The 26,870-nt window shown below is 40.4% G+C and overlaps 1 protein-coding gene across 4 annotated transcripts in view; it reads right to left on the reverse strand.

The window, feature by feature from the left end:
• Positions 1 to 26,870, reverse strand: part of PLEKHA8 (pleckstrin homology domain containing A8) — a 33,968-nt gene that overhangs the window by 6,831 nt on the left and 267 nt on the right. Inside the window, exons 2-14 of one of the 4 annotated variants that reach the window (XM_073333586.2) lie at positions 15,995 to 16,124; positions 15,212 to 15,296; positions 14,836 to 14,991; positions 12,367 to 12,491; positions 10,481 to 10,639; positions 9,550 to 9,590; positions 8,044 to 8,201; positions 6,132 to 6,300; positions 5,517 to 5,602; positions 5,052 to 5,110; positions 2,852 to 2,982; positions 2,108 to 2,178; positions 912 to 973 (exon numbers count right to left, since the gene is read on the reverse strand). In XM_073333586.2, coding sequence (XP_073189687.1) covers positions 912 to 973; positions 2,108 to 2,178; positions 2,852 to 2,982; positions 5,052 to 5,110; positions 5,517 to 5,602; positions 6,132 to 6,300; positions 8,044 to 8,201; positions 9,550 to 9,590; positions 10,481 to 10,639; positions 12,367 to 12,491; positions 14,836 to 14,968 — 1,194 coding nt within the window. In that variant the 5' untranslated portion in view covers positions 14,969 to 14,991; positions 15,212 to 15,296; positions 15,995 to 16,124. The remainder of the gene's footprint in view (positions 1 to 911; positions 974 to 2,107; positions 2,179 to 2,851; positions 2,983 to 5,051; positions 5,111 to 5,516; positions 5,603 to 6,131; positions 6,301 to 8,043; positions 8,202 to 9,549; positions 9,591 to 10,480; positions 10,640 to 12,366; positions 12,492 to 14,835; positions 14,992 to 15,211; positions 15,297 to 15,994; positions 16,125 to 26,870) is intronic. The other 3 variants (XM_073333583.2, XM_073333585.2, XM_073333584.2) reach the window with 3 other exon arrangements.

A 26,870-nucleotide genomic window follows, 5' to 3' on the forward strand; every position in this document is an offset into this window, starting at 1 on the left:
TACAGAGGCCTGATTTTTAGAAAGTGCCTATATAGCAGATTTTGTGATTACAAGTGGTGATTTTTTTTTAAATTTAGACTTTAAAAACATTAAAATAACCAACATGGGTGCATTTTCAAAAGGAGCCTACGTCTAATTTTCAAGAACTCGAACTTGGAAGTCTAAGTTTTTTTTCCCCCCCCAATAATTTTACCCCAAATCTTGCTGCTTATCCCTTAGTCATGAAAAGTGTTGTTATTACATCTGGCTGGGACTTCACATAGTCTCTTCAATACTATTTATAACAGACACCAGGGGGCACTGCTAGCTTGGCTGTAGCTCACGAAAGCTTATGATCAAATAAATTTGTTAGTCTCTAAGGTGCCACAAGTCGTCCTTTTCTTTTTCCTGTTTCCTTGGTTACTCTATTTGAGTAAAGTGGGTCTTGTTTTCACAACTATTACATTTCAGTCTTCCCTCCCACTCTACTCTAATGTTTCATGCACTGGAGGAAAGAACATCTTGAGGAGACAGAACTACATTCCAGAAATGCATTTAAAAATATTAGGAAAAGATGTTGTTAATGAGGCACTATAAAATATTCTGACTTTATTTTTATTTTCCTAGAAAAGACCCTATACGATGTGTGGCAAGAGACATTTCTAGACTAAATCTAAACACAGACAAAAATTCTTAAACTAGAAGAAAAATAGATTCCTCTGTGAAAATCAAACATTAAACCTAAAATGCTAGCCCCAACCCTTGCCTCTGAGGCAGAGATCTGACAAAGTGAACATCTCCGTTAGTTCTTTCGGTACTTACATTTCAGTACATTTCATCAAGTATCAACCATAGCATAAGACTGGATTAACAGGTGAATGCAGCCAAGATTCTGACTAGCTGAGTCAGCAATTAAGATGTTAGCCACTTACCGCAAAAACCCCTCGCACAACCCAGCCGTGATGCTGCCGTAAGGTCTTGCCATAAGCATTGTCTTAAAAGAAAGGAAAAGAAAAAATAAGTTCCCAACAGTATTTTTTAAATTTTCTTCCAGCTCACTTCCACCTGGCTGTGAGAGAGGATTTTTTCCTTACACCTCTGCACAGCACTTCAGTGTAAACAGCCAGCTCTCAGATCTTACCCTGCTCTCAATTTCTTCCAATGGGCGCTCTTAAACCCATGCCAGTTAGCCACTACTCCTGTGGTTGGCAGTAGCAGTAACCGAAAGGCCTAAAAAGGCTGCCCCACACATCCTGTGCATTCACTGGAGGGCATGGGAGAATACTCCCCCCTGGATACAGCTGCTCGGATTACTTGCTGGAAATTCTTTTCGTGAAAAGTGCTTTAACAATTTACTGCAAATAAAGAAAGTTATTCACCAGTATGTTTCTTCATTATCCGACCATTTCTACAGATGGTCAAATAGGATTTGGCAAATAAGTTACCCAATAAATCCTCTCTGTCAATGGAGACCAATTTATTTGCAAGTACAATTTTTGTTGATTAGCCCTAGCTCTGCCCATGCCTCACCCCCAGGGTTCTCAGTCTCTCTAGTACTCCGTTCAGTGTGAGCTGCTGAGCACTGTGCCAATTACACCATACTATGGGGAAGAGCGTCTCCACAGGGGCTGAGCAAATACTACGTGCTTAGTACGGTCATTTCAGCTCTGTGCACTTTCAGCAGCTCCCACATCCAGCTGTTTAACATCTTAAGCTCTGTGCTTTCCCCATGTATAAAACAGATTCAGCACTTATTGTGCCTACCTCACAGGGATGCCAAGAGGCTCAGTAAAGAAAAGCCTTATATAAGCATAAAGTTTCTTACAAAGTTTTAACTTGCTTTAAGATACATTTGGGATGTCCCTCCCCCATTTTTAACTACATGTAAAAACAAAATTTGGGGGAAAAATCCCATCAAATAAAGACTTGCCTCGTACAATGTAGTTATCTGTAAATAGGGTATTTGGCTCAAGATTACAGTTTTCAGAGAAGGTATTTCTTGAAGGCAAGCTACAGGGAACACTAATTTTAATATTAATAAGAGAAGAATACCCAGACCCTGAATAATGGAGAAAAAGCTCAATTATATAAATAAAAAAGTAAGAACAATAAAGCAATTGGCACTTACTCAGAGCTGTTTGAATATTCTTTTCTCCATTCTTAACTTCTGTCAAAAATCCCTTCAAAAACTTTAAGCCTCTGTCAGGAAGAAACCAAAAAAAAAAGCAAAATATTTATCACCAGACAGCCCCCCAAAATTGCTGAGTGAAATAGAAGGGTGTGTAACATCCCTACGTATGCATACAAAAACTCATTTGTTTCACATAAAACTTTAAACCATTTTGGCCAAAATGTGACATTACTAAAGGCTGCTCACTGTGAGCAGAGTCCATGTCTTGTTGCCTCGGTGGAAATGCCTGGAGAAAACACATGTGAAGTCTCCTCTTGGCCTATTCACTTGTAACAGCAAACACAATATTGACTAGCCATTTTTTTCATTTGGGTAAAGAGATGGATCCATTACTAATCCCTTTCAGCCACCACTCCCCAACCACCCAGACAGGCTGTGCTCCAAGTCAGAGTTTAAGTGCTGTAGCCTAGGTCCTCTGGATGACTCAGAGGCGTGGCAGGAAGAGTTACCTAGGAAGACTATTCAGTTATTTCTCTAGGAAAAAGTAGGTATTTAGACCTTGTGCATGGTATGCCCAATACTGGGATCATAACTGGGATGTTAAATTTGAACGCAGTGTGTTTGGACTACTCAGGTGTGCAACGAAACTAGCAAGAATTGCTTCCTGAGCCCGATCTACATTGGTGAAGGGATCTGGGTAACACCTACAATTAAACTGAAGGTTTGGCACTTGGCAGTTACCTTTTTAGCCACAAAAGGGCCTCAGTTGCAGAGTTTCTAATGTGTGCTAGCTCAGCACTCACTTCATGGAGCACTATCTTCTGGAGAGTGTGGAACTCCTGTCTGTTGGTTATATATTTCTGATTTATTTTCTGAAGAGAAGACAACAGTTTATACTTTTACATGGTTCCATTTGATATGACAAAAACATTCTGCCTCACAAGAGCTATTTACCAGGCCTTTCACACATAAAAGGAATTCCAGTTCCCAGATTAATTCCTTGCAGTGTACACTCAGTAGTAGACTCCAAATTTGAGGGGCAAAGTGCCTTGCTTTGTTCAACAGCCCCCTGTCATTTTAAATCTGGAGTGGCAGTGACGGGCCATGAAGAGAGTTCTGTCCATTCTCCCCGGGAAGAATGGTTACCTCAACTTTCAGAGAGGGAAGTTCATGCTCTGAGCACTTCAGGGAAAAGAAAAACGTGGTTAAGGCATCATTACCGTGGCAGCTGGAGCAGCAGATTCTGTAAGAGACTCAGAATGTTTGTTTTATTTTTTTATAAATGTAGCTTGTTTCATATAACCCACCCTTGTAAAAAAAAAACACAAGCCAACACAATCAGACTGTCTTAACAGGCTCTTGTTGTATATATTAGAGATATATTTTGCCTTTCCACTCTCAGTGCTATCTTTCCCAGTCCTTTTCGGTTTCTATAGCATTCTTTTCTGTTAAATTGTATATTTTTTATGCACTTGCTCAATGCTAGTAGCTACAGCAGGACCCTGTGCTGTAGTAGAAGAGAAGCAGGCACAATGGTGTATGCGAGGAAGCTATTTTCCATTTTTAAAAAGTATTTCTTTGGAAGCCTGAAATAAGTGATGTTCCCCATTATGTGTTTAATTTTTTTTTAAGTGATAAATATTCTTTCCCTTCATCTTGTGAGTAGCACACAAAACCTTTTCAAGCTTGGAGCCAAAAGAAAATGTTCAGATTCAGAGGTGGCTCATCAGCTGGTGTAAAACAGCACGGATTTCAAAAGAGCTACGCTGATTTATGTCAGCTGAGGACCTGGTCTCACAATGTACTCGCTGGCTTCTGATAGAGGAAGGAAATGCAAGGTTTCTTTTCAGCCTACAGCATTAACAAAGCGGATGTGGCTAGTGAGGCCTTTAATTAAAACACTATCAGTACAGAATCTAAACAGCAACTTCAGTCATATTCATTAACTGCTATTTTCTAGCATGCTGAATGGTTTTTATCAGGCCATCACTCAAATGGAGTTTAAAAAAAATCTGGTTCCACGCAAAAGTTGGACTGTGTTGAAAAAATATTCTGTACTTGCAGTACACAGTGTAACATCCCTTTCTGCATTTTGATCTGACCAATAGGAGCGTTACGCAAATATTAAAAAACCTCCAGATACCAACCCCACCCCTGTATATTCCACATGCCTGACCCACCTCCACCTGCTCCAAACAGACCACACACTTCCTTTGTGAGGGTTACTGTATTGCATTAGACCCAACGTCACTATGTGTTTCTACATACAGTCATAACTGTAACAGCAAGCCAGGTGGGTAATGGATACCGTTTGGGTACTAGAGATCAGCAGTTTGTAAGCTCAATTTCTGCCTACCTCATGGTTTTAAACACATCTTTAAACTCTCAGGTATTAAAGATGGAACAAGCCACCTATTGCACCCAAAGGATGAAAGAGGCAAGGAGGGAAAGGAGTTCTTTAGAGTAGCACAAGAATGTATTACTTGGAATAATGGGGTGAAACTAAGCAATGTAAAAAGTTACGTTGAATTATCAGGGGGGAAAACCCTATTCTAATGGTGAGATCTATAAGAATGCTGAATAGTTTTCCAACAGAAGTGACAGCAGCCCACCCCTTGAATCATTTAAAATCACAAGAGGAGAAATTACAATTATTATTATTTATTAAGTACAATAAATACTGGGGGCCAATCCTGCATTATCTGGAGTGTGGAATAGTGGACTTGCTAAAGAAAAGGCCTATCTAATTTCTATGATTTTAAGATATTCAGTAGATTGAGTAAGGGATTATTGTTCATAAAGTTAGATATAAGTTTGGTTGCGCACCCCGACTTAAGGAAACCGGTATCTACATTTATACACTATTTGTTTGGGTGTTTCAGCATCTGTTTAATTTTAAGTTTTGTTTTGTTGAAAAGTCAGTGTTAGAAATGGCTATTACCTTGATATTACCTACAAAATCCATTTTAACAGGAGCAAAGACTGTTGGTCCAAGTTTGTCTAAAAGAAAGAAGGCAACATTTTAAAGCAGTTTCTTAGTACTCTTGACTCAGCAATATCCATTTCACCTACTACCAAAAAGCTTTTCTCAACAGTTAAAAAGAGAAACAGAAAGATGGAAGTCTTTTTCTTCCTTCTGTTACAGGACCCAAAACTCCAGTCTGTACATGAGCTAAAGACACCAAAATAATACGACCTAGCTCTTATAGCAAGTTTTACCTATAGATCTTAAAGCACTTTATAAAGGAAGTCAATATCCTTATCCTCAAATAGGATTAAAGAATTGAATGATCTTAGTGAGCCTGAGTCACACCTCAGCCATTTCTCTTATTAGGCAGCAATCTAAAAGGATTCATGGCATAGCTGCTACAGACACTAACTGTAGTGAAAGTAAGTAACCACTTACCTAAGACTGGCACTATTGCATAACACGATTGCAGAAATTCCTCTGTGGGGATGCCGTCACCCTCCTGGAGTTCAATGTCACTAAACCTTGAGATTCCAGTATGAACACAAAGAAAAAAACATTCAATACTCCTGTCATACCTTACCCACAAGCAATGGAAGAAGGGTTTGCTTTTTTGGAAGGAGGTCACACTGCAATCAATAAATATTTCACAATATTTCACTCTAAATAGAGTAATTTTCCAACTTGTGATTAATTGACCAAATTTTCAGAAGTTCAGCAAGTATTGCTGCCAGTTACTCTTGCAAAGGAACCATCCCAAGGATGGTGGGGGTGAGTTAGGGAGTGGGGAGGATAAAAATCACACAAAGTAGTATTTAAGTGATGGACCTTTTACCATAGTACTCACCTATTAGACTGCCTTGTTCCAACTTCTAGCACTACAAAACGTATTATAGATTTACTACAAACAGTACGATGTACAAAATTATCTCTGTTGGGATTTAAGTAAATTCACCATTGAATGGATCAAATACTCAATTGATTAAGGGCTTTAACCATATAGTCTCAATATACCAGCAACTGTTCATCTACTGCATGCAGGAGCTACACTACCTAATGTTCATGACACTGAAGAAGGTAGGTAAATCCTCTTCTTTTCCTTCTCCACAGTGTGATGGAGCCGGTCCACTTATGGAATCCATTGCCAACTGCAGCGATTCGTTAGCACTGTTGTCCTCTATGGGCAGCATCTTGCTTTCTCCATCGTCTTTAACTTCATCACCTTACATTTAAAAAGAAAGGAAACCTCAGTTGCTGAATGATACCAGTTATCTAATTTGAATGAGATTCTCTGACTAGTTCTCCTCTGGTTATCTACCTTATTAATTTAATGGTATCTTCTAAGGTATTCAGAATGAATGGCTCTATTGATCTTTGCATGCACGGTTTTCTACAGGCACTAGCAGGACTACACAATACCGGCCACTCTCGCTACTCAAATTGGAAGAGCACCAGCTCCATGGAAGAGATGTCACTTTGTGAAATGTCATCACATCTTTTACTTTATTCTTCTTTTTCCTTTGTCCACTGAAGGGGAAAAAAATGCGACTAAGAATAAAAATATGCAAAAGGATGGCAGTGTTTGCCTAAGACACCCTATGTGAGAGCCATATTGAACTTGCTGGAAAAGGATTAAATGTTGACTCACACGTGTCCTGTTATCTTACCTGGATAGAAAGGGCTGTGGGAGTGGCTTGGTGGAGAAAGGACTGAAGGAACCCTAAGTTCAGCCAAGACTGGGGAAAAGGTTTGGGCTGAAAGTATGTTGTATTACCATGAATTTCTAAGTAAATGAAAACCAAACTTAGGGAAAGGGGGACGTGGACTTGGTTTTAGAGTAGGTGGGATGAGCATGGGGAAGTGGAGACCTCTCATCAGACAAGGCTGCACAACATCTTCATGATAGGAACGCGTAGTCGTTTTCCCTCCCCATTACTGTATTTCTGATTTTTCAACTATTTCTTCTGCCTATGTGAGACCAAACTAAACAAGTGCAAAGGAAATTCTGGAGAGCCAGCGGAAGAGCTAAATACTTGTGACAGACAGAGCATAACTTGGTAAGCGGAGAGGAACCTTGATACTTCTTATGTTTGTGCACAAATTCTGCTAGACCACCGGTTGCGAGTGCCTGTCTTGCATAATGTACAGTAAGGGAAACACAAGAGGTCTGAGTCTGACCTAGTCTACTCAACAAATAATAATAAAACCTCAAACACTCCAGCATAGTGTCTCTGGGCTGGATTCCATCGTATACTGAATTGCTTTGATATAACCACATTAGCATAAATATCAGGCTATTTCTGAAACAATGTCAAATCAAAATATAAATAAAATGTTTTAACTTTGCCTATTTCGGACAGATGCCAGCTAGAGTAATGGATACTTTAATACAATGCTGATTGAATAGTGGTGGAATTTTCCTAAAACAAATAACCTCGTCATTTAAGGGGGAGGAGTTTGGGGTTTTTTGTTTTGGTTTTGAAAGATATGTCAGTGCACGTATGAGTGAATTGAAGGCCACTTGTTCAGAAACCTGCACACACAGCTCTCATATGCACTCTTGATAATCTGGCCTTTAGTATTTGAAAAGGGTGCCAACGAAGGGCCTTGGGGAATGAAGCCCCTGGTCCACATAGCATGTGCAGTGCAAATGTTGCCTGAGTGCATTGCCAATTTCCATCAATTGTGACCCAAAAGAATGAGCTCTAGTGTGACAGCAGTTTAGTCCTGTACCTCTTCAGTTCTTGGTCTCTCTACCAAGGCCATCAACAAGGGTGTGAATTGTGTTGGGAAGACTTAACCCCTGGGAAATGGACAGAGCTCAAAGTAAAACTTCAGTAATCTTGTAATAAGTCCTGACATACTCCGTCTCTCTTGGGAAATGAGATATCTCACACTCCTTATAAGACTGTGCTCAAAAGTACTAACCACCCACCCTGGATAATATTTTGTTCCATTCGTTTACCTGTCAACTTCTTTTCTACATGGTCTTCAGCTGAAATGTCACAGTCTTCCTCATTAGATTTCAGATGTGAGGGTATCAGAGTGCTAATCGGGGTTTGTTCACAATGATTAGTTTCTGCCTTTACGGAGCCATTTTCACAACTGTTCAATTCCATCTGCCTGATGGGGGGGGAACACAAATGTAAACCAAATGGCAAATGTAACACTTTGCTTGGCATGTCTCTTCCTATCAAAAAAACTGTACATAACAATGTGAAAGAGGGACTGGAAATCCAAAAGTGTTGCCATTTCTAGATTGCTGTGAGAAAAATGTTTGTCTAAAAACATCAGAAGGAACCATGTGGCTCCAGAAATGTTTTTCCAGTGTGTATATTTACTGAAACAATCCTAAGCCAAGAATATGGAATATATGAGAGAGAAAAAAAGGACATACATTATTTAAAAAGAGGGGCACAGCCAACTTGAAATCCAGTTTGTTTAAATAAATAAATAAATAAATGGTAAGCGGCAGATATTGTATCTGAAACAGTCCTGCTCCCACAGTTTTAGTCATATTTTCCTATTTTTCCCCGCAGATATCTTTTTCTCCATTGTTTTCCGAGTGAACAGCCCAAACAAATAGGTGAAAATGGCCATACAAGTGGAAAAACAAACTATACACAACAAGTCATCGAATGCACAAAGAACTCCCAATCTCAGTTATAGTAATTTAAGGTATTATCTGTAACATTTAAAAAAGATTTCAGACAGAAGCAAGTTGCCTTTAAGGAACTGTTCGTGTAATTAGAACAAAAATCAAAATTTTATGCTAAAAAGGAATTAAATATTTACTGGAATTAGTCTACTACTGTTATTAAAACTAAGAAAACCCAGAAGAGAGATTACCCTTTTCAGCAAACAGAACATGTTTTTACAACTCTTGTTTTTAAATACTCGGCTTAAAAAGATACATCAGAGATCTGGGGAAAATGTTTGCTTTGCATTGGAGGCTGATAGGGCGCACGTCACCAGCGTAGATGAAGGTGGTTGGGACAGACCAGATTTTAAAGAAATGTTCCAGTGGCACATTATACTGGCACTGGTGGCATTACTGGTCACTGCTGCGATGGACAGCTCATTCACTGCCTCCTGCTAGCTTTGTTTTCTGCAGCAGCACTCATAATGGCAATGCATGGGAGCAGAAACCAGAGGTGGGGAAGAGAGCAGTAAAGCGTGTGTGAGATGGTTGGCTAGCTACCAGCAGCAGAAGGTTGCAATAAGGATAACGGTAAGAGAAGTCACCAGGAAGTAGCCAAAAGGGAAAAGTGCGAGCTAAGTGAGAGAAAATCCACTTAGCAATAGAGTTAGTGCTTGTATCTGGTATTTGCAATATCAATACATTAAAAAACAAAACAAAACAAACAAAAAAAAAACACGATGGGAGAGTCAGACATAACCAGAAAAAAAATTATGCCATTCTTAGAAGAAAACAAACCAACCAACCAAAAGACAAGGAGCGTCAGCGTACCTTTCTGTTGCAGTGCTACTGGAGGAGACGGGAGGGGTTACCTATAAAAACCAAAAATGTATTCTTAAAAGAAAGCAGCATTTTGTTCTTCTCAAACTTTACATTTATTAACTCAAATGGAAGTCAATGAGGAAAATTAAGTGTATGCTTCATATTTCCCTGATCTGGGGCCCACACGAACATATGCAATGAGGTCTGTACCATGAAAATATCGGGCCTTTCTCAGGTAAATGATCTATTCCGAAGGTTACCTGGCAAAGATCAAAAGAGAGGCTAATCCCCAGGCAGCATACTGCCTACCTCCACAAACAAAACAAAGTATGGCAATCATGTGGGAGCTGGGGAACAGGTGGGGCCATTGTGAAAGGTTGGGTAAAGGAAATGAAACCCTCTTCCTGAGTATGTTTAAATTAAAAAACCTGACACATGCCAGATGAAGAAACATGTGTCCCTTCTTCCCTTCTCCTTAATCTGTTGTTAGCCAGGAGAGTTGCTCCAGCTTCACAAATAGGCCTGGGGAATCTGAGACTGTGATGGTGAGACCAGTGAGATGAACTCTACAACTTCTGGGTAGCTTACAATTGCAGACATGCTGCTGGGGTTATTTTTAAAATTCATTTGGGGCTTCCATTGCAGCTAGAACACAGTCACAATATTCTGGGCCATGGATATTGACAGCTGGATCAGATACCAAGTATTACTGAGTAAGGAGTTTCAACTGCTATTAACAGTAAGTGAACGGTGACTTAAATGTACAGTTGAGTCTTGCATCACTTACAATCCATATGACACACCAGGATGTCACCAGTGGATGGTTACGATCTCTATCCTGGGCTAAAAACCCCATTCCTTACCACCACAGCTACTACTTTCCAGGAAAGGTAGTAAGCTCTCCATGTTGAGAGTGACAGCAGAGATTGCACAACATTACCTTGTTTAATTTGAGAACAGCCAAGTGTGGAGATCCTGATGGGGTGTGATGTAATAACTCAGAAGAGAAGGCCACATTTGCAATCTGCATACATTCTTCAAGAGTCTTCAGGAATGTGTTACATGTCGATTTCAACAGAGCTCCCATATCAATTCCATTCTGTGAAATAACCAGATGGCAAGACACTTTATTTGCCATCAATGCTTAATTTGGAAAGACTGAAGTTTACAAAACCCATCATCCCAACAGTCCTGTTTCCTAATTATCAGAAGCTCAATATTTTCAAAGAACTACACAGAAGAGGCCATCTGATCACAGCAATGACAGCAGACACTATTGGGATTGCAGCTTCTGAAGATGCTCCTGTTGCTGTCAGCCTCCAGTGACACCAATCTCAAAATGCAGCATTTCAACAGCAACATCTATTTATAAGCCATATGCCCAGAGTTAAAACATGGTAAACACATGCCATGGTGAATTCAGTATTGGTCCAGGACCTGACATTCTGCTATTCGATTGGTATGATCAGAGGACACCATGGCAAGAGAATGAAAAGATGACATTTTAAGTGGCCTAGGATAAGATTATTTATGTATTGTACCTAAACCCAAAGAAAGGTGACTGCAACTGAACAAGGTGCAAAGCAAAAGTACTATGCTGGCACCAAACCCCTACTTTGTCTATAGAACATACTCCGGGCAAAGGGTTATATCTGTCCTGACCCTTGTGTATTAGACGTAACACAGAAACAAACATGTTATTGATAGCGGATTGCTATTAGGCTAAACCCTTCCAGCTCTGAATAATCTATGGCCAGGTAAAGGGACAGTAATAATATGGACTTATTTGCCCCATAACGCTGAATTATGAAGTGGGTAAATACAACAACATTATATGTGTGTTTGTTACAACAGTCCTAACAACTGCTTACTTGTCCTTTATTCAAGGCCAAATTAGGCACAATAACATTACTACCACCACACAGTTTGTTAAATCCGTCATCAAGACTTCAGCCAGTATCTCTAGTTGGCTGGCTTGGACACCACAATAACTCCCCTTCATGCAGTCATCTGCCAGCCCTGCAACTTGCGAATAAAATTCCACTGGGAGGCACCACTGCAGGACCGTACAACTTGGAAAACCACACCTCCTCTCCGAGAGGTTAAGTTCTTTGCACATAAAATCCTTCCACCTCCCTACCCCTCGCACTGAGAAGGAGCATACCCTCTTCTTTAAAAGGCCATTCCCAAACAGAGCTCCTTCTTTAGGAAAGCTTGTAAGAGATGCTTCTGGAACTGGTATTTCTTTTCTAACACAAAACCAATGAACGCTCGGTTAAAACTCCAAAAGCCATCACATGGGCTAGTCAACAAGTTTCTTCCTTTAGTTGAGGTTCACTGTGACTCTACATTCTCTCTTAATCATTACGTATTCAGCCTAAGAACAGAACTGACTGAAGGAGGATTTTAACAGTCCTGGACTGCAGGCTAATTAGGATCAAGTATTAAGCACTTCTTGCATAGCATCTCTTCATCAAGTATGTGCACTTTATTCCTGGAAACATGAACTACAGGCACAAGGTCAGTGAAACCATAAATTTTTTTTGAGGCATTACTATCCTGATCATAGTTACTGTATATGACCTCAGTACTAGCCAGCATAATGGATAGCAATACATAATAAAAATATCATATTGCTAACTGAAGCCTTTAGGTACTTTTCTCCTATGTGCATTCAGCAGGAAAGTCAGTGCAACATTAAACTGGATAACATGCTTCTTTTCTTGAAGTCATGATGCATTTGTTCTGTGAGGTGTTCAATCCACGGGACAAGTCCAGAGTGCTCAGCACCCAGTGGGGTAGGGCTGTATGAAAACAAAGTTGTACCTCTGATTCTGATACACCACAAATGCTAGCTTCCTTAGTTTTATCCACTTGCTGAACAAGGAGGTCACAGTACAGCCTAAGCTCTGACATTTTGGTTTTCAAGGCTTCGGTGTTTTCAGTGAGCTCTAAAAATGAGACAAGAAGAGAGTTGGACACATCCCATCAGTCTTGCAGTAGATGTTTTTGGAAAGTTGAGGAAATAACTAGTACTATTGCAATCCAGTCCAACCCATCTGATCGACATTTCAACACATGCTCTATTGATTTGAAAACATAAGGCTTAGAACTGTCATTTTATGACAGTTGAAAAACATGACCTTTTGATATTTGCCAACACAAACAGGAATAGAGTGTTCCAACTGAGCTGTTAAGTTATAAACACACAAACTTACTACAAGAGAGAAAGAAAAGAGTCTCTACCACAAAATGTCTGACTTCATGAGCCTTTTTATTCAAGAACTAAATCCCTACATACTATAATGTGCCTGTTTGCTAAATAATCGGAGGTATAAACAACAGTTGTCAGAGGGTCATAGCTCCTTGTTTGTAAACTACAGGAGGGTGGAAAAGGGAGTTTGACAAAGACAGCTCATCTTAACATCCATCTATCGCATTATTAATAATTAAGGGATCTGAATGCCTGAAAGCCAGTTTAAAAACCCCCAATAGATTATTAATGATCCACAAATTTAAAAAAGTTAAATTGTTAGATGAAAGTATTTCAAGTTCTGCAAATACACCACGGATATTTCACCTTGTGACATTGTGTCAACTTGTGAATTTCATCTTGTTTTGTATGATTTTATTGATTAAAAATGTATAGCCAATTAATTTTGACAACACTTGGGGTTCAATATTAAAAATGTCCAAGAGACCAAATTATTGTCTATAGACAAAACAGTCTGGTACAGGAAAGAGAAATAATACATCACCAATCATTCTGAGAAGCAGGTTCTCACAGCATGTTCATTTCACCTTATGCAGAAGATGTGTTCCCAAAATAAGCCCCCAAACCTACCTCTATTTATACTAGACCTGTTTACAAAAAAAAGCACGTCATCCAAGACTAATAAGAAAATTACCTTGTTTTTTTGGTAGCACGGTGTTCCCCTCTTACACTTTGTTTTTGGAACAGAATTCTGAACTAAATGGGTCATGAAGGCACTCCCTACCTGAACCAGGGTAGAATACTTACATACCGTGCCTTTGATAGTTTCCTTATGCCAAATGCTGAGTTATACTGTTACAAGGTATTGTGGGATACTTTCAAGTGAGTAAGAGTAAGCATAACAAGATTTTACATGATTGCCCAACACTTATATTTAATATATACCACATTAACACCACGTGCATAATACTATTTATCTGTGGGTGTGTAACCTTTATGCACTGGCTAACTGTTCACTATTGTAAACTTGCATTGTGGAGTAGACCCTGCATTTTGTGTCTGACTCTGTGTCGAGAGCCAGTTTGAACTGATGTATTTATAGTCTGATGTGATGCATAGCAAGGCCAGAGATGAAGGGAAAGTTTCTCACCTTTGGGAGAGTTAACACAGGAAGAGTCACCCAGATGGTGCCAACGATTGACTTGCTAATGACTCTTGCCTGCTTTACCACCCTCTATTCAACAAGGGTGTTGAGCAGGAGAACTCAGAAGGCTGGGGCCTGGGGCCTCACACTGGGACTCTTCACCAAGACTGTGCTTATTAGCAGGAAGGTTTCTGCGTGGAAGTGGCTGACCACCGCCAGCAGCAGGAGGGACTTGCTGCAGGGAGACAAGGGCGTCTCCATCTAGCCTGAACACGGGCAGATCTCAGACCCAAAAGACTCTCAGGAGTGGTGAGGTCATGGAGGGAGGGAATTATTGTTTTTCTCCTAGATCTGTAAGGATATGTCTACACTGCCCACGTCACAGCGCTGCTGCTTTATCGCCAGGATAGCGCGGCTCCCAGCAATAAAGCGCCATCTATACTGGCACTTTTCAGTGCTAAAATTTTTGTCACTCAAGGGTGTGTTTCCTCACACCCCAGAATGACTAAAGTTTTAGCACTGAAAATGGCAGTGTAGACACAGCCTGAGTCTCACGTGCATTCCTAGAGTAAGCGTGTGTATGTGTGTTTAAGACATTCCTTTGCAAAGTCTGTGTGTTCCCTATTTAACTCTCACAGGAGGTCTTCGAAGGCTTAAGTAGCCGATGGGATTAATTAGTTTTTTCATAATGTAAAATAAACCAAGATCACAATGTTCAAAGTCAGAATTAGAGTCAAGGTCCTACATCTCTGATTAGACCTGATTTTCAGAGGTGCCGAAAGCCCCCTGCCCAGGTTTGGGCACTTTAGCTCGAGTACAGATTTTACCATTCCTATTTGCAAAACTCCTAGAAAAAACGGGGAGATAAAGTAAAAAATGCATTGTTCAAAAAGGCTAGAAATGCCAGATAGAGACAGCTCTGAGAGAATGTTCTTACCTTTTTCTCTCTGTGTCCTACTGTCTGTCAAGCAGGCCTTGGCAGTTCCAAGTGCAACCAGCCACTTTTGCCTCTCAGCTGCGCTTCTGGCTTTCAGATAGAAGTACTGCTCTCCAGGAATAATCAGATCCATCCGAGTACTATCTGCATGGTGAACTAGGAGCAACACAGATTAAAGTCACTGAATTGAAACCCTCCGGTTTCTGAGTCAAAACCCTCCAGTATGGTGCATGCTTTCCCTCACACCCACGCAGCCAACCCATCCTAACTTTGCAACAGAAAAATACTGGGATTCTTGCAAATGTATGGGGAAAACTTGAGGTCAAATAATATTAGAAAGCTAGTTATCAACAGTCAAAAAAACTTTCCAACTTGCCATTTTGTGACCCAGGCTAGTGAGTTTAACCTGTGAGCCTCTGGGGGAAGGAATGTTCCATGCCATGAAACAGGAATCCCTTCCACTTTAACAACAAAAGAAAAAAAGAGCAATGCTGAATTCTCAGTCATGTCCAGCTGGCTACAATACAGTGAGAAAGAAGTACAAAACAAAGGGAGGGAGAGAGAAAGAAAAAAAAAATGGAAGAGGGGATGTGGTGTATGACACGTTTATGTGATTTATACACGTGCGGGATGGTCGGTAAAAGGGAACACTCTCTCTGCTGTGAAAGGCAGTTTTGAGGCAACCTCCTCCAACAAGTCTGTATCTCTGTCCATCTTTCAGTTTTCCTACCTATAGTTATACCTCAATTATGGTCACTAGTCTGCTCACTCCTAATGGAATAAGAGCTGAAGTGCAGAAGTTTGTTCATGATTTACACCATCACAGTGGATTTTCTTGCTTTAGATCTGTGCCAGGGAAGATTTAGCTGGACCTGTGAGCCCCTACACCATGGCTCACAAAAGAAATTGAAGTGTTATGCCAACATGCAGCATGCCCATCATACTAGATGGGCATGCTGCACACAAAAGTTCTTGGAATGCTTTGTTCTTTATTTAAAGTTTAATAGAGGTTATATTCATGTTGTGCTATGGGAGTGGAAGGAGGAGGAGAAGTCATGATACAATACATGTCAGATCACAAAAAATGATATTTAAGAACCATAAGGGAGTAAGGAATTAGAAGAATTTTGCGCAGGAGGTTCTGAAGTTCCTTAGTTACCTTGAATTTCACACACGGCCATTTGGATGCTTCCCTTACAACCCTTCCAGGCATCTTCCTGAGAGTCATAATATGACAAGATACCGCCACAGAGAAAAAACCATCGAGGCTGCCAGCCTGCAAAGCAAAACTGCATTTCTCAGTGATTTAATCTTTCATAGAACACACATTTCTTTAGTCCAACAACGATGTGGATTTCTTGTGGGAATCTATACAAGGAAAGCCCAAACAGGAGATACTCAAGATGGTTAAAGGTCAATTAACCTCATTTCCATAGAGATTTTTACTGAGCTTTACCACAGCAGCCTTTGGCAGCAATTACAGGCCTTTCCTACAGCCCAGCTGGATTCGTGAGATGCAGGTGAAAATCAGACAAGAACATTTAGTGGAAGAAATTATCTGCAGGAATGGCCCCCCGCAGCTCCCAGTGGGCATGGTTTGCCGTTCCTGGACACTGGGAGCTGCTAAAGGCTGTGCCTGCAGACAGTCAAAATCAGCAAAGTGTCTCGTGGCCTGCAATCAGATTACCCTGATGGGCTGCCCACCACTGCTCTAACATGTACGTGTTATTTTGAGGGTCTGGCATTTTTAAAGCATCCAAAGCAGGAACAGTGGAAGGTCCATAAAAGTGGGGGGCCACCAGTGCCCAAACTGTGGCCCTGTCCCCACCTGCTCCCTTTCCCCCCGAGGCCGCACCCCCTTCCAGAGGCCCCGCCCCCTCCCATCGCTCACCCTTACAGCCGGTAAAAAGTGGGAGGGCCATAGCTCACTGGCCCCCCGATCCAAAGTCCTCTTGGCCCCTTTAGTTTATGCAGTTACTTCACATGCCAATGGAGAAAGGAATTTGTGGTCTCACATATACTAAAAGTAGTGGAGATGCACAGGAAGGAGAGTACTGCACGTATACCTTCTCTGGCCTTTCATTTTAGAGGACAGTGTCAGTAAGCAATTTATTTGTACTGTTAAAGGTTAATATCAGGTACCATGTTTACTTTTACTTCTAACAGTATTGATGTAAAGAAGTTAGTGTGGCCAATCCCAAGAGTTCAAAAATCATGAGCCAGAACCCCCAAAATCATGAGGGTTTGTTTGTTTTTGTTGGTTTGTTTTAAGAAATAAAAACCAAAAGACCATCCATTACATTTTTAAAAATCTGCTTACCTTAAACGCATACAAAATGGGTATGCAAAAAATGCAGGCCCTGGCTCTCCTGTCCACCTGCTCCCCCTGAGAAAAGCTCCTCTCCCTCCCACTAGCTGCCTTCCCACTGGCAGACTCTTCAGTTCCTCATTGGGCCCTGGAAGGCTCCCACAGTCCCCCTAATTCAGCCCTGGCAGGCTCCTGCAGGCAGCCGCCAAAACCTACCCAGAACACATAAGGGGCCCCAGTGCTGTGGCCAACCTGCAGACAAGTGGTACTTAACTAATCTTAGGTTAACTAATCAGCCTCTCATGGCAACTTCCAACTTATCTGTGTATGTGTGTGTATATATATATATATATATAAAAAAATCTTCTTATTATATGTTCCATTCTATGCATCCGAAGAAGTGGGCTGTAGCCCATGAAAGCTTATGCTCTAATAAATTTGTTAGTCTCTAAGGTGCCACAAGTACTCCTGTTCTTTTTGTATATACTTTAAGTCACTCATTTAAAAAAAATGTTTTGTAACGTAGATTATTCACTTCCTAGGAGCCCCTGGAAACCTCTTCCTGTGTTTTCAGTTCTGAGCAAGTGCAAAATTTCAAAACGGCAAACTTGGGAAAAAAAGTAAAGGAATTAGTTCGGGAAGTGGACTGCACTGAAGAACTCAAGGATATGAATCTTGGAAGCGGCTTGCAATTACTTTAAATCAAAGTTGCACAAACTATCTGAAGCCTGAATCCCAAGCAAGGGGAAAACATTCGTAGGGAAGAGTTGCAGACCATGCTGAATAAGCACGCGTCTCAAACAGGTTATTAAGAGAAAGGAGAAAGCCTACAAGGAACAGAAGATGGGATAGATCAGCAAGGAAAGCTTCCTCTTGCAGGTCATAAAGTGCAGGGGAAAAGTGAGAATGCCAAAAGCCAAGCAGAGATGGACCTTGCAAAGGGAATTAAAATCAACAGTAAAAGGTTCTATAGTCGTATAAACAAAAAGAAAAACAAGGAAAGAAGTGGGACCGCTAAACTATGAGGATGGGGTGGAGATTAAAGATAATCAAGGCATGGTCCAACACCTAAACAAATACTTACCCTTATTAAAAACTGAGAGAAATGAGGATCTTAGGGCTAGTGGCAGGGTGGCTAAAGGAAGTAGAAATTACCACATCCAAGGTGGAAGTCAAGCTCAAACAGTTTAATGGGACTAAATTGGGAGGATGCGGGAGGTTGACAGATAATCTCCATCCAAGAACATTAAAGGAACTGGTACATGAAATTGCAAGCCCAATAGCAAGGATTTTTAATGAATCTGTAAACTCGGGGGGAGGGAGGGTTACACCCCATGACTGGAGAATTGCTAATATGGTACCTATTCTTAAGAAAAGGAGAAAAAAGTGATCCAGGAAACTACAGACCTGTTAGTTTGACCTCAGATGTATGTAAGGTCTTGGAACAAATTTTGAAAGAGAAAGTAGCTAAGGACATAAAGGCAAACTGTTATTGGGATAAAATACAACATGGTTTTGCAAAAGGTAGATTGTGCCAGAGCAACCTGATCTTCTTTGAGAAGATAACTGATTTTTTTAGACGAAGGAAATGCAGTAGATCTAGTCTACTTGGATTTCAGTAAAGCATTTGATACAGTTCCATGTGGGAAATCAGTTAAATTGGAGAAGATGGGGATTAATATGAGAATGAAAGATGTATAAGGAACTGGTTAAAGGGGAGACTACAACTGGTCAAACAGGAAGGTGAACTGTCAGGCTGGAGGGAGGTTATTAGTGGAGTTCCTGGGGGATTGGTCTTGGGAAACTTAATGTTTTTATTAATGATCTTGGCACAAAAAATGGGAGTGTGCAAATAAAATTTGCAGATGGCACAAAGTTGGGAGGTACAGCCAATATGGAGGAGGCCTGGAATATCATACAAAAAAGATCTGGACGACTGAAATGGAGTAATAGAAATGGGATGAAATGGAGTAGTGCAAAGTGGAAGGTCATGCACTTAAGGACTAACAACAAGAATTTCTGCTATAAACTGGGGACTTAGTCTCCCATGTTTAGGAAAGGTGAATTCAAACTGGAACAGGTGCAGAAAAGGACTAAGATGATCCGAGGAATGGAAATCTACCTTATGAGAGGAGACTGAAAGAGCCTGACTTGTTTAGCCTAACTGAAAAAAGGCTAAGGGGAAATATGATTGATCTCTATAAATACATCAGAGGGATAAATACCAGGGAGGGTGAGGAGTTATTTAAGTTAAGCCCCAATGCTGACACAAGAAAAAATGGATATAATCTGGTCATCAACAAGTTTAGGCTTGACATTAGAGGAGGGTTCTACCTATCAGAGGGGTGAAGTTCTGGAACAGCCTTCCAAAGGGAGCAGTGGGGGCAAAAAGCCTAACTGGCTTAAAGACTGAGCTTGATAAGTTTATGATGACTGCCTACAATGGCACGTAGCCGATCTGCAACTGCCAGCATCAAATATCTCCAACAGCTGGTGATGGGACACTAGACGGGGAGGGCTCTGAGTGACCACACAGAATTTTTTCCTAGGTGTCTGGCTAGTGGGTCTTGCCCATGTGCTCAGGGTCTAACTGATCGCCATGTCTGGGGTCAGGAAGGAATTTTCCCCTGGGTCAGATGGGGGGAAAAAAAAAAATCAAGTCTCTGCCATTCTCTGAAGGGGTTGACGTCAACTGGAACGGCGCATTCTCAGCACTCTGAAAACTCAGGCACCAGGTGTCTTAAGTTCAGCACCCAAATTTAGGAGACACTTTTGAAAATGTTAGCCTATGTATTTAGAATCTGCCTCTATCAGTTAGTGTTCTTTGAAGTTTTAATTAAAAAAATGAATTTATTAAGATGCAAGTTTCAACGTAATATGATGGCATTAAAAAAAAAAAAAAAAAAAAAGGTGATTTAGAACTTTATATTCAGCCTGAAATTTGCTGTTCAGTTTTAGGTCTTGGCATATTAAAATCAGACAAACGGAAAGGTATTCAGGCAACAGCCGTAACGCTTATTGGAGGGAATGACTCAAAGAAAGATTCAAAGAGATAACTATATTTAGTACAGGTTTCAGAGGAACAAGCCGTGTTAGTCTGTATTCGCAAAAAGAAAAGGAGTACTTGTGGCACCTTAGAGACTAACCAATTTATTTGAGCATGAGCTTTCGTGAGCTACAGCTCACTTCATCAGATCTGATGAAGTGAGCTGTAGCTCACGAAAGCTCATGCTCAAATAAATTGGTTAGTCTCTAAGGTGCCACAAGTACTCCTTTTCTTTTTATATTTAGTACAGTGTAGCATGATTAACCATGGCAAGTATCTGAAGGGTGTATCATTTCAAGGAAGAGGAATAATTTAGGGGTGGTACAACAAGGTATAATTAAGAGTTATAAAATTAAATTACAGGAACATTTACATACCAGGAAAAGGTCTGAGAGCAAGCATTAGACTGCAGCATAGCTTTCCTAAGGGAAATGGTGGAAGTTACTTCACATGTAACTTGTTAAGAGACTAGGTAAAGTGCGAGAAAAGGTACTGCAGAGAATAATTCTGTGCTTGCATACGCATGGGCCAGTCGACGTAATCAGTACTTGCCATCTCTGATTTAGAAGACTTTTTAATCTAAAAGTTAAGACACGAAGACTCTGGCAAGCTGATCTCAAGTAAAATACTTCTCATGTTCAAGGTGTGAAGTTAATTGAATTTGAGTAGAAAGAACATTTGGAAGTACCAAGCTATTACCAACATAATTAAAGGAAGATGCTTCCCATCTTCAGCATATACTTCGTTATGGGCTGTTTATACTCCATAATAAATGGTAATTTACTCACCCTATAAAAGTCTTGTCTGAAATCAGGCTATTTTTTTTTTTACAAGTCAGTCTCCTAAGACTCAGCAAAAGTAACTTCTAAGATGTAAACTAGGTCTAAGACAAACATTGGGCTATGGCTCTATTTCAGACATATATGTAAATCAGCTTCCAAAGCACTCAGGCTCAAATCTTCAAAGGATTTAGGCACCTAACTCCCATTGCTGTCAACAGGAATTAGTTGCCTAAATACCTTTGAGGATCTGAGCCTCAGTGCACCACCACTGTGTACTTCATCTAACCTACTCAAACCAACTAATACAAAAAGAAAATGTCTTGATTGTTGTCAGTCAAGAATCAAACTGGTGCTGTGTATGTCAGCACGGTGTTTCAGAATCTATGTCAGCTCACATTTAGTAGGTCTGATTCACATTAGATAGAAAGACCTGGTCTAATTTAATGGACTCAGTTCCTGGATCACATCCTGTTCTATCAAGAGATAATCACACACATTCTTTGTGTCCTCAGACAAGTTCCTTCTCTATGCCTCCAATATTTAATACCTCCCTCTGTAGGTGTTTAGAGAGGACTAGTTAGAGTTTCTAAAAACCCTGTGAAGGTATAACCACCTAGTATTCGGTTTAATAATTCAGTGGAAATTGTGCAGGGCTTCCCACTCTCTCAAATTGGCAGGGTGAGGGAAGACAGGAATGGTCTCATTGTTCACACAAGTAGTGTGACCACATGATCCTGCCTCTGTGTTCAAACCTAGTAAATGAGAGTCTATATATCCTTTTATAAGGTGTATATACTTTGCTTGCATGGTTTTTGCAGGTGTATCCATTACATCAGCAGTTGAGAACTGGGCCCAAACATTTGTATGATCTTTGATAAACTGGATATATGGGAGAAGGAAGTTTTCAGGGGAAAAAAAAAAACGTACAACGTTGAAAATTAAAATACAGTGGAGGAACCACTCGTTAGGACATTGGAAAAACTTCAAGGCAAATTTCATCTTCTCTCATGAGTGTCAGTGATAGAAACATTACCACTGGAGATGATGACCACCAGCAGACTCCATCCTCTGCTATCTTTAGGAGAGAAAAGGAAGGCACACTTTTTCAAATATTTTAAATAAGCTTGCTGTTTCCATGAATGTCTCATATGATCTTGGACCATATGAAACAAAGCATTACAGATTCGTGGTATAGAAAGATAGAAAAAGATTTGAACAGTTATGCACTTTTATATCTTTGTTGTACTCAGGGTCCCATCATATTTTGCACACATTTTATATATAATAATATTTACACTATGCAACACATCTAGTTTGGATAAAGCAGTGGAACATGTACTGGAGGGCAAATTCCTGTATTAGCAGAGGTAACTCTTTTCTCCATCTCTGATGTCTGATTTTCTATGAAAGGATAGTCTGCTGGCTCTCATGTCACAGTTCTACTTCTCCTCTTCTTGGAAGCAATCAATCTGTAAATGCCACACCCCACTCCATGTTTGTTCAGCGTTGTATTTACAGTTATGCACTTTACAACGTAACAGGAACTTGTACTGTTTGGTACATTATACCCATTATATATTGCCTCTGTAGCACTACATTGTTTATTACAGAAACACTATTCACAACTGAAAATTTACTCAGCATTTTACAAATACAGAACAAAAATACTTCATAGTCCTAACGAAAACTTGTCTTATGAAAGGAGACTCAGGGAGCTTGGCTTTTTAGCCTAATTAAAAGAAGGTTGAGGGGAGATATGATTGCTCTCTATAAATATATCAGAGGGATAAATACCGGAGAGGGAGAGGAATTATTTAAACTCAATACCAATGTGGACACAAGAGCAAATGGATATAAACTGGCCACTAGGAAATTTAGACTAGAAATTAGACGAAGGTTTTTAACCATCAGAGGAGTGAAGTTTTCGAATAGCCTTCCGAAGGAAGCAGTTGGGGCAAAAGATCTATCTGGCTTTACGATTAAACTCGGTAAGTTTATGGAGGAGATGGTATGATGGGATAACATGGTTTTGGCAATTAAATATTCATGGTATATAGGCCCAATGGCCTGTGATGGGCTATTAGATGGGGTGAGAGCCGAGTTACCCAGGAAAGAATTTTCTGTAGTATCTGGCTGATGAATCTTGCCCATATGCTCAGGGTTTAGCTGACTACCATATTTGGGATCGGGAAGGAATTTTCCTCCAGGGCAGATTGGAAGAGGCCCTGGAGGTTTTTCGCCTTCCTCTGTAGCATGGGGCACGGGTCACTTGCTGGAGGATTCTCTGCTCCTTGAAGTCTTTAAACTACGATTTGAGGACTTCAATAGCACAGATATAGGTGTGAGGTTTTTTTTTGGTAGGAGTGGTGGGTGAAATTCTGTGGCCTGCGTTGTGCAGGTGGTCAGACTAGATGATCATAATGGTCCCTTCTGACCTAAATATCTATGAATTTATAATTTAAGTAATAACAAAAGAAGAGGCACTGATGAGACTGACCTGTGAAATTCAGTAGCAGGGCCAGGGTTTGGCATAGCCACTAAAGAGAAAATTACATCACCATCTATCACAGTCTCCCTCTCTGTGTGGGCCCACTGGGTACTCAGACTTGCTAAGTCTTACACGCCTAGAGAAGGGAGACGCCCTCATTCTGCATTAGTTTTATTGAGATTTTCAAAGCATCTCCCTTCTTTATGAAAATGGATTTTGATTCAGGTGTGTTTCAATTAGTTTGTTTCATTTTGTGTTTTAAAGTAAGTCTGGATCTAGCTGAATCCTGATAGATCCTGCAGATTTTTGGCCACAAGTCCCATCAAACTAGAGAACAAGTCTGGCTGTTCCTACTGTACCAAGAAACTCAAATCCTGACACATCCCAGAGTATGAGCACTGTAAAAACCTGGATTGGCCTCAGTTTCCTAAACAGACAACAAGTCTAGCTGCTCTGAGTGCACTAAAATATTCTGTCTTTGGCATATCACAGTACATGAAAACCCAGATCTATCACCTACTGGAGCCCTGCAAGTTTTGGCCCTCATTCCCCAAATTCCATGGAATGAACAGAAAAAAAGTGTAGCAGCTCCTACAGCACCAAAAAAAAATCATAGACTCTAATGTGTCCCAAGCAATGCAAAAACCTGGATCCAGCAGGATCATAGCAATTTTTTTGCTGTTTCCACATGGCAATTTTGAGTCTCAGATTGTAAAATCCAAATAGAAAACAAATGTAGCTGCTCCTATTTCAATGGAAAAATCTGGACCCTAATGTATCCCAACTCCAAACCTCTCTCTTATATGAGAGATGCCACAGCAATTCAGTCTTTTTAATATATGTATCCTTTGAACAACCTCGTGAGGTAGACAAGTACTACTGTCCCCATTTTACTGAGGGGGAATTGAGGCACAGAGGGACAATAGCACTGGAGAAACATCTCTCAGCTGGATCCTGCCAATTTTCAACCCAACCTCCAAAAATCTGTCTAAAGAGAGGAACAAGTGTAGCATCTCCTAGTGCACCAATAAACCTAAATCAAGTTGCTATCTAGTGCAGTAGCACAAGAACACGAATCCAACATCTGGATCCCAGAGGATCCAGTTTGGGATTAAACAGACAAACAAAAAACACAGACAACCAACTAATCCTAAAACTCTACTGGCTACATAGAGAAGAAATGCAATTGGTCAAATTTAACTGAAAAATTCAAACTGCAAGGCATCACAGCTCAGTACATTTTTTTGGCTTCAAATTCCCAAACTCTACCATCAAAGTAGACAACAGCTGCTTCTACCAGAAAACAGCTACTTAACCAGAAAAATTCAGGCCCCATCACAATCCAGTGCAAGAACACCACAAAAACAAAACAAAACACAAAAAATCCACATACCTGGCACTTGGGTTTTATCAGTTCCAGCTATGTTTTAGCCACAGATCTCTAGATTTTATTGCATAAATGGAGACAAAGCGTTTCTACTTCACCATAAAAATCTGCACCTGGTACATCCTGGCACCAGGGAAAAATCCAAGTAGACCAGGATCCTGCAGGTATTGCCTATTTTTTTCCACTTAGATCCTCAAAATTTAACTTTGTAGATAGACCTCATGTTGTGAACTCTCAAAATTCTATTGTGAATCTCACATTATTTGGAGTTTTTCTTAAAGCCACAGTTTCTGGACCACCATAAATACAACAGATTCAGCTTTTTTTTTTTTTTTTAAATGTATAAAAAGCGTTTGGCCCTAATGGTTGCTGAAAAACACTGGAAAATGTGACCCTAACAGCTCAAAACTCAAGAGGGAAAATAAAAAGATTTCAAAACTAAATTAAAAAAAAAAAAACCTCCTGATTTTTCAAGCCAAAATTATTATTTTTAAGGGGCCTGAGTCAGAATTTTTGAATGTTTGGGGTTAACAATTCTGTAGACAGCATGTGTCCCTTCATATCAGAAAAATCCGATGAAGTGAGCTGTAGCTCACGAAAGCTTATGCTCAAATAAATGACAGGTTTCAGAGTAACAGCCGTGTTAGTCTGTATTCGCAAAAAGAAAAGGAGTACTTGTGGCACCTTAGAGACTAACCAATTTATTTGAGCAGGAGCTTTCGTGAGCTACAGCTCACTTCATCGGATGCATACCGTGGAAGCTGCAGAAGACATTATATACACACAGAGACCATGAAACAATACCTCCTCCCACCCCACTGTCCTGCACAAGTACTCCTTTTCTTTTTGCTCAAATAAATGTTAGTCTCTAAGGTGCCACAAGTACTCCTTTTATTTTTGCGAATACAGACTAACACGGCTGCTACTCTGAAACCAGATAAATCTATGTACATTGTATTTTAATGAAGCTACAATAAACAAAACTTAACCTCTTGACTTTTCTAGATACAGCCTAATTTTATACCAGAACACAGAAATGGGACCCATCTCATCTAGCAAAAGTAGATGATCGCATTATGTGTAGTTTTAGTCAATCAGCTCTTGACTGAGATTTCCAAAACAGTCTAGAGGATTTAGCTCGTCCATTAATTTTAAGCATATTTCAATGGAAGATGTGTATTTAAATCCTTGAGACTGTTATGTAAATCTCAGGGCACCAGCTTTAGACTGGGGCTGGGCTGCATCCAGATGCAGATTTTGCCAATAAAGTTGAGGCTGCTACAATGGCTTTCTATTTAGATTGTACATTTTGGAGTTTGTGGCTAAAGACAGCCAAGATCCACGTGGACTCCAGTGCCACACCTGGATTTTTACAGCACTTATGGTCTGGGTTATAGGTAAGGCTGGCAAGTCCCTTATTACTAGGGATGTTCCTTATTTTTTCCCCATCTCTGTACAACAAATTCAGGAGTTAATGAGTACTGCAAAAATCAGCAAGAAATACCTCTGGTGAGTGTAGGTGAGTATTACTGCTTATTATTATGATTAATGAGGATAATAATAATAGCAGGAGGATGGGAGAAGCAGGGGTGCTAAGAAAACAGTCTCTTATTTTTAAGATACAATGCTGGCAGCCCTAGGTATCCGGGTCTATTGGTTTTGGGTGCCATAAAATAGCAACATTTGTTTTTGCGGGGTTTTTTTTGCATTAGAAATACAAGGCTGTACAACCGCCAGGATCAAGGCTGTACCAGTTCCTGGATCTTTATGGTGAAGTTGGTACCCTTGGTCTCCATATATGCAATAAAATCTAGATGTCTACGGCTAAAATACTGCTGGACCCGACAAGACCCGGGCGCCAGGTATGTGTTTCTGTGGAATTCTTGCACTAGCTGGGAGACAAACGATGTCTGGGTCCACGTGCCAGACTCAGGGTTTGACAACACCCGTGCTCGCTAGGGTTCGGTTTTCCCGATTCAGCGGGAGCGGCTAGCCTGGCTCTCCCGAGGGAGAGGGAACGATTG

The sequence above is a fragment of the Lepidochelys kempii genome, chromosome 2, assembly GCF_965140285.1.
Source record: "Lepidochelys kempii isolate rLepKem1 chromosome 2, rLepKem1.hap1, whole genome shotgun sequence".
Lineage (NCBI taxonomy): Eukaryota > Metazoa > Chordata > Testudines > Cheloniidae > Lepidochelys > Lepidochelys kempii.